The sequence below is a fragment of the Manacus vitellinus genome, unplaced genomic scaffold, assembly GCF_001715985.3.
Source record: "Manacus vitellinus isolate BGI_N305 unplaced genomic scaffold, ASM171598v3 scaffold_4_pilon, whole genome shotgun sequence".
Classification (NCBI taxonomy): domain Eukaryota; kingdom Metazoa; phylum Chordata; class Aves; order Passeriformes; family Pipridae; genus Manacus; species Manacus vitellinus.
The window spans coordinates 23,535,774-23,542,742 of record NW_021940604.1 but is presented as its reverse complement, the minus strand read 5'-3'; the positions used below and the strand labels follow the sequence as shown (position 1 = coordinate 23,542,742).

General features: G+C 45.0%; 1 protein-coding gene across 1 annotated transcript; it reads left to right on the top strand.

The window, feature by feature from the left end:
- Positions 1-1,758: 1,758 nt before the first annotated feature.
- Positions 1,759-6,066, top strand: MTRES1 (mitochondrial transcription rescue factor 1). The gene is made up of 4 exons (XM_018078294.2): positions 1,759-1,805; positions 3,214-3,646; positions 4,473-4,545; positions 5,636-6,066. Exons 2-4 carry the CDS (start codon positions 3,222-3,224, stop codon positions 5,810-5,812), a joined length of 675 nt encoding a protein of 224 aa, XP_017933783.1. The 5' UTR covers positions 1,759-1,805; positions 3,214-3,221; the 3' UTR covers positions 5,813-6,066.
- The last annotated feature ends 903 nt before the right edge of the window (positions 6,067-6,969 follow it).

Here is a 6,969-nt window from a genome sequence, read left to right as displayed (position 1 = left end):
TTATCCTACATGAGACAAATCGAACTTCAAGAGATCTGAAAAGAATGGGGCGTATGGAAAACTAGGTTTGGAGTGGTTTTCGTTCAATTTTCAGTGTGGAGTTTTTTCCCCCATAGAGGACGTAACGTCTGCTCGGGGATGCCCCACTGTTCTAGATATTAATTTCTGTTCTGACTTAATATGTGCCACTATGAATGCAAGAAAGTTACTCTTATCAACCTTTTTTTTCCCCTCAGTAAGTATGTATTTTAAGACATATAGGGGGAAAGTGCTAAAAAGTTAGCATTTATATTCCCAGTTGAAATGGGTCAGAATCTCTCATAACTGGGCACTAGAACATTCAAAACAAAGACATAAAGACATTCACAGCTTCCTTCCCAGTGAGGTTTCTAGAGAGGGGAAACAGCTTTGCCAATGACTTGCTCCATTACAAAATACCCCTGAGATAAAAACCTCCCATTCAAACATTTTATGACAAAGTTTATATAGGTGTAAAATTAACCAATCACTTATAATGTGTTCATTGCACAGCTGTTGTGCAGCAGTAGCTCCACAGATCACTTTTCAGATTTGCCAATAATCTTCCAAGGGATGATTGATCTGTCAACAGCATTTTAAAACAGAACTGTAAGGCCGAGGAGCTTCTTCATCTGCCAGAATTACCCCGGACCTTGTGCAGCCATTTACATCAGGGCAAGATGCTGTCAATCTGGCAGGGTTGCGTTTTGTACCCATTCTGTTAGGATACAGAGAATTCCCCAAATGCTAAGCAATCAGAGCATTCAGAAGCACCAAGTTTCTGAACACTGAAGAGAAGGAATTACCATCAGTAATTGAGATGGGGAATGAAAGAAGGAGATGTAAAGTGAAGGAAAGAAAGATAAGGGGAAACCCAGGCCACAGTGGGATCAGATTGTCATGGTGGCCAAGCCCTTCAAACTGATCTGTGGTCGGGAAACCAGCATTTCCACCGTTTTTTGTTTTAGGCATGTGGGCGGAGCATGAGGGGCTGAAAACACAGGGGGAAAAAATCCCTAGAAAACCGGAAAAAATAAAACGGGAAACAGCTCGGAAGCTTGACAGTGGGGCGGGAGAGCAGCCGTGGCTGGTCAGGTCTCCTGGCCGAGGAGGGGTCAAGCTGGAGCACAGGGCTCTCGGGGGGCCCCCGGTCCGAGGCTGGAGGAACAGCAGGGTACCCACCGCCCTCCGCCTTTCTGCCAACCCCCTCCGGCCTCCCTCCCAAACCGGCGGGCACGGGGAGGAGAAGGGGAGAGACACCGCCAAATATCTAAAGGAGTGCCGCCAAGAAGATGGAGCCGGGCTCCTCTCGGTGGTGCCAACCACTGGAACACAAGGCAATGGCAGAAACTGATGCACAGGAAGTTCCACCTGAACATGAGGAAGAACTGCTTGAGTGTGCAGGTGACCGTGCACTGAACAGGTTGCTCAGGAGGCTGTGAGGTCTCCCTCACTGGAGATATTCAGGAACCGTGTGGACACAGTCCTGCGCCATGTGCTCTAGGATGGTCCTGCTTGAGCAGGGAGGTAGGACCAGATGACCCACTCGTCGCATTCCCAACGTGACCCATCGGTCATTCTAGAGGTACCCGCTCCACCCGCAAACCGATGGGCACAAGGGCGGATAAGTGAGCGGCCCCTGCCCGCCCCGCCCCCCGTCCCTCACCCCGGTCTCGCCTACCCGCCCGCAGAGGGGGGGCGCGACCGGCCTGCGGCGGCTACGCTCCGGCCGCGACTGCGCGCGGGGACGGCGCCGGCGGCGGGCTGAAGGCGCCCGTGGCATCCAGGAAGGCCTGCGGCCTGCCGGGCCTGCCCCTCGGCAGGGCCGGCGGCGCGCCGCGGCTCCGGGGTGGCGGGGCCGGGGCGCTGCGGGGCCGTGCGGCCCCCGGCGGCGGTCAGCCTGCCGCGCCTCACGTCCCTGGGCAGAGTGCCAAGGGAAGCGGATCTTGCCGGGCTCGGGCCCGAGCGCCCCGACGGGCGGGTCCAGGGCCGGCCCGGCAGTGTGGGGGTGAGGCTGTGCCTGCCCGAGGCTCAACGAGGAGAGAGGGGCGCCCTCCTTCGGGACGGCTCACGCCCTCCAGCCGCTGTACCCGCTGGCCACGGGAACAAACTAAGGTCGAGCGCTAAAAATAAGCAGTAATAATTGTTTACACGTTCAAATAACTGCTCTAGGAATTTGTCTGCGAATTAAGGAGAGGCGAATGTCTTCTGCGAGGATCCTACAATTTAAACTATATGTCATACACTGAAATACCAAAAAAAAAAAAAAAAAGAGAGAGAGACAGGAGATGTGGTTATTTTTATTTGACCAGTAATTGCCCTGATTGATCAGGGCTTTTTCCGCAACCACAAAAACCGCCTCATTTCAGATTTCAGCAGAGGTCATTTGGGTGTGGGGAAAGCGCCAGTCTCATGAAGAAACACGTATTTCCATGGGAATAAGACTGTAATAAAAGCCAGCACAGCACCCTTACCCAGCGAGGACTGTAAATCATTTTCTCACAGCGTTGAAAGACATCTGGGGTTTTGGGGGTTGTTTCCACCTTACTTGTCCCAGGAATGGCTCCAGAGGGGAGCAGCGCCGGGGAGCTTGCACGTCTGTCCTGTTGCGGTACACAGAGCTGCGTTATTTCTCCCAAACTCTACCGTGGTGCCAGTTACCATTTGGAGAAACAGGGGACATTGTGCAGCATTCTGCCACATAGCAGTGTTGTGGCCCGAGCAGAAACTGAAGTTAAGCAGCTTTCGGCTTCTCTGGGTTTGCTTGCTTGCAGTGTTCAGGAACTTGAGAATGACTCATGGTAGATAGAGATCTCCCTGTGCTTTTTATGACATGGTTAACTTAATTTCTGCTTGTTTTGTGAATTGTATTTCGGATGTAGGGAGGAAAGTGCCACCAATGTGTTTGGACATTTAATACTGAACACCAGCAAAGGAGTTATGAATGGAGTATTCCACTGGGGTTTTTTGTGTTTGTTTCTCATCTGGTGTTTTAGCTCTTTGTAATGGCGAACGGTGTATGAGAAAGGCACATCATAAAGCCATCTAAAACCCTGTGCTTTTAGGTGATGCACTGCTGTACAGGGAACTAGATAATCATCTTTTTGTAGTAACTATTATTCCATATGTGGGGAAATCCTTCCAATAGTCAAAGCAGTTACTCATTTTTACATATGAATGTTTGATTTATCTTAGGGTATGCTATGACTGGCTTCAGATTCCCCATCACCGCTTTTAGAAAACTAAATGTCTGGTTCGGACTATGGGAGAAGTTTCCCTCAAATAAACTGTATCCCACTTGGAGGAGAAGCATATTATGTAGCTGTCAAGCAAGCACAGTAAACTACAGAAGATGTTTCAGTTTTTCCCCAGTCAAACTCAGTGCACTAAGACTTTCTCCAGAGTATATCTCAGTACTTTCTCTGCGGAACAAAAGTAACAAAAGCTCTAGAAGGAGCAGACAAACTGTTCAAGAAGAAGAGGAAGAAGAGGATGAAGATGAAAGTGATTTGGAAGATGAATTTGAAAATGACCCCAACATAGTAAAAGATTACAAGGATCTCGAAAAAGTAGTGCAGTCTCTTCGATATGATGTGGTCATAAAAGCTGGCCTAGACATGGCGAGAAAGTAAGTACAGAAGAAACAACTTGCTGATGAGAAAGATGTCATGCATCTTAAATTCGACTTTTGATAACCTTTTACTGCTGGAATAACCCAGTATTTGGATTTTCTTTTGGTGTAGCTGTTTTAATTGTCTAAATATTTGTTTACAGGGTATGGCCGTTCCTGTTTGTTTCACCTTACCTCCCTTGAAACAGCCTGACTTTGCTTTTCCCTGTCTGCAGTATTTCTAAGATTGCTGAGGAGGCATTTTCTATCAGTTACTGTTTTTTTAAAATGAAGAAAACGCAAAATACTGTACTGAGTAATACAAAAAGATCTAATTTGAGATTGAGGGAGTAAAATAATGCGCTGCTTAATGGCTGGAGAAATAGGTGATGGTAAATACAAACCTAATGTACCAGGTCCAACAGGTAAATGGGCAGTCAATAAATGTATCACATGTTTGATCTAATGCAACCTACAGAAGCCTTATATTTCAATGTTGTTAGAACAGAATACTAGTATAACTTGATCACTTAAAAATTATTAAACTGGCTGATGCAGGAAAGGGTACATTATTAATTGGGTATTCAGGAGACATCTTTAGAAACAGCTTTTCTGGCACAGAGCAACTATGTGCTGTTATTTCATTTAATATCTGTGAAAGACTTTTTCTTTACTTCCAGTTCAGGTCTGTCCTGACCTTATAAATAAAGGTGTCCTTTATGCATAAATTAGAGTTGTGGAAATGTGCCTTGCATGTGAATGTTGGTGGTGTGTATCTGCAGAAAAGCAATTGCATTTTATTTGCTGCATGCTGTAACTGCAATAATACCTTGTTTTTCTTCAGTAAAGTAGAAGATGCATTCTACAATAATGAACTCAGGCTGAATGGAGAAAAACTATGGAAGAAAAGTAGAACTGTAAGACTTTTTAAAATTTAAATTCTTTTAATACAGTACAAGAAAACAGTTAAGGCATTACCTTCTCCCTCTAAATCACTGTGCAAATGTGAATGCATAGCATTGCTAACACCACTTCCAGCTTTGGAGGGGTGTTTGTGGCTATGATTCCCCTGGTAAAACCTTATTCCCTAAGGCAGACAGGAGACTTGTGTTGTTGGAGATTCAAATCTAAGGCTGAAAGTCAGGAGAAGGCAGCAAGGACAGAACATTTTAAGTTGCTGAAAGAAGTGATGGTATATACACAAGGTTGATGGAGTAGGAATGATTAAATCTGAGATATTGGTGAAGCAGGCACATGATTAAAGAAAAAGAGAAAGTTTGATGATAGAAAGGGTTTGAAAGTGAGGTAACTCAGGGAAGGTTATTGCATCTGTAACAGAGCACTCAGGACCACGGTTAGGGGAAGAGCCAGAAGGGTTGCAGGCCATAAGCTTTTGACAGCAGAGCTCACCAGAATGGTGACAAACATACTTCTACCCACCCTTTCTTTATGTGAGGGTGATCCTTGGTGGTAGTTACTGTCATCAAAGGGCAGTATGATGAGAAGTTTTCACTCCTGATCCCATAAAGTTAAGGCTAGTTTTTGAGAGGTTGCTGCTTCTGTGACCTTTGAGAGGAGCACAAGCAGTTGGTGAGCACTCTGTTCTTTAAAACACTTTAAATTGTTTTAAAGACAGGAGTGAGAACTTTGCATTTTGCTGTTTTGTGTCTGTGTTGATAGAGAAAGATTGGTGGGAAGCACCCTTAAGGAAAAAAACCCCATACATTACACCTTTTTCACAGATTAGGTGTTGGTTGTGTAATAGGAAGGGTGAAACTTTTGGTGGGGAAGGTCATGGGCCATTTAATTGCTTATTGCCGTAGCTTTCCTAGAAATTTATAGCTGGAGGATCTATCAGGGTCTAGCATTGGCTGCCTTCCCCCTCTCCTGTGTGATAAGAATACTGAATGGAAAAAAAGGAACAAAAATGAAATTGGATATAGATTGCGGGGATTTGTTTTCCCCAGAGAATGTTTATAATCACTCATCTTCTCTTTCTCTTTCCAGGTGAAAGTTGGTGACACACTGGATCTCATAGTAGGCGAAGATAAAGAAACAGGAACTGCCGTAGTTATGCGGGTAGTCTTAAAAAAATTATGGGACAAAACTGAAAGTGAGAAATACAAAGTAATTTTGAGGCGTTGGAAAAACTTAAAAGTGCCCAAACAGGATGTACTTAAGTAACAGGGGGTTGCATGTGGTAGCATAAGATTTTTGCAGAAAACCGTATTTTTTTGTTAAATATGAATTTTGGTTAAACAAAATTGCAGTACCCTTTTTTAAGGGCTTGTGTCAGAATGTTATCTCCCTCTGCTGCGTACATCAATAATCATGCAATAAACCTGTCACTTTTTGCTGGTAAAAGATCCAACACTTGTATTTCTGGGCAGTTTCTTACAAATAATGAACCAATAAAGACTAATTTGATCACTATTTAACTGCTGCCTAATTTTGTTAATCAGAAAGGGTACATTAAAGTTGACATCACAACAAGCAGAATGTCTTTTTTTGTTTTATCTCTATATTCATGAAGTAGTTAGGGCTAAAAACCCCAATTATGTTAAATTGTTTCCTTTTTCATTATTAGTCTAATCTTGGTTAATAATACCAACTCCACTGCTGCTATACCAAGAATACAGAAGGATTCTGATTCCAGTGGCTTATTTCTAAGCAGGAAACTTCATGATGACAGAGAATCATAGAATCAGAATATTTTAGGTTAGAAGATACAAGATCATAGAGTCCAACCATTAACCCAGCACTGTCAAGTCCACCACTAAATCATGTCCCTAAGTGCCAGATCTACATGTCATTTAAATACCTCCAGGGATGGTGACTCCACCACTTCCCTGGACAACCTGTTCCAATGCTTGACAACCCTTTAGGTGAAGAAATCTTTCTGAATGTCCAATGTAAAACTCCCCTGGTGCAACTTGGGGCTGTTTCCTCTTGTCCAATTCCTTGTTACCTGGGAGGAGAGACTAACTCCCAGCTTCCTACAACCTCCTTTCTAAGCCTCCGTTTCTCCAGGCTAAACAATCGCAGCTCCCTCAGTTGGTCCTCGTAAGTCTTGTTTTCCAGACCTTTCACCAGCTCCATTGCCCTCCAGCACCTCAGCGCCTTTCTTGTAGTGAGGGGCCCAAAGCTGAACACAAGATTTGAGGTGCAGCCTCACCAGTGCCAAGTAGAGGGGGACAATCACTGCCCTTGTCCTGCTGGCCACACTACTCAGTACAGGCCAGGATGCCATTGGTTTTCTTGGCCACCTGGGCACACTGCTGGCTCATGTTCAGCTGCTGTTGATTAGCACCCCCAGCTGCTTTTCCAGTCACTCTTGCCCC

Coding starts and splice junctions, on each gene's coding strand:
- MTRES1 (XM_018078294.2), top strand. CDS start 3,222: ATGACTGGCTTCAGATTCCCCATCACCGCTTTTAGAAAACTAAATGTC. Junction 3,647..4,472: donor GGCCTAGACATGGCGAGAAA/GTAAGTACAGAA, acceptor GTTTTTCTTCAG/TAAAGTAGAAGATGCATTCT. Junction 4,546..5,635: donor TATGGAAGAAAAGTAGAACT/GTAAGACTTTTT, acceptor TTCTCTTTCCAG/GTGAAAGTTGGTGACACACT.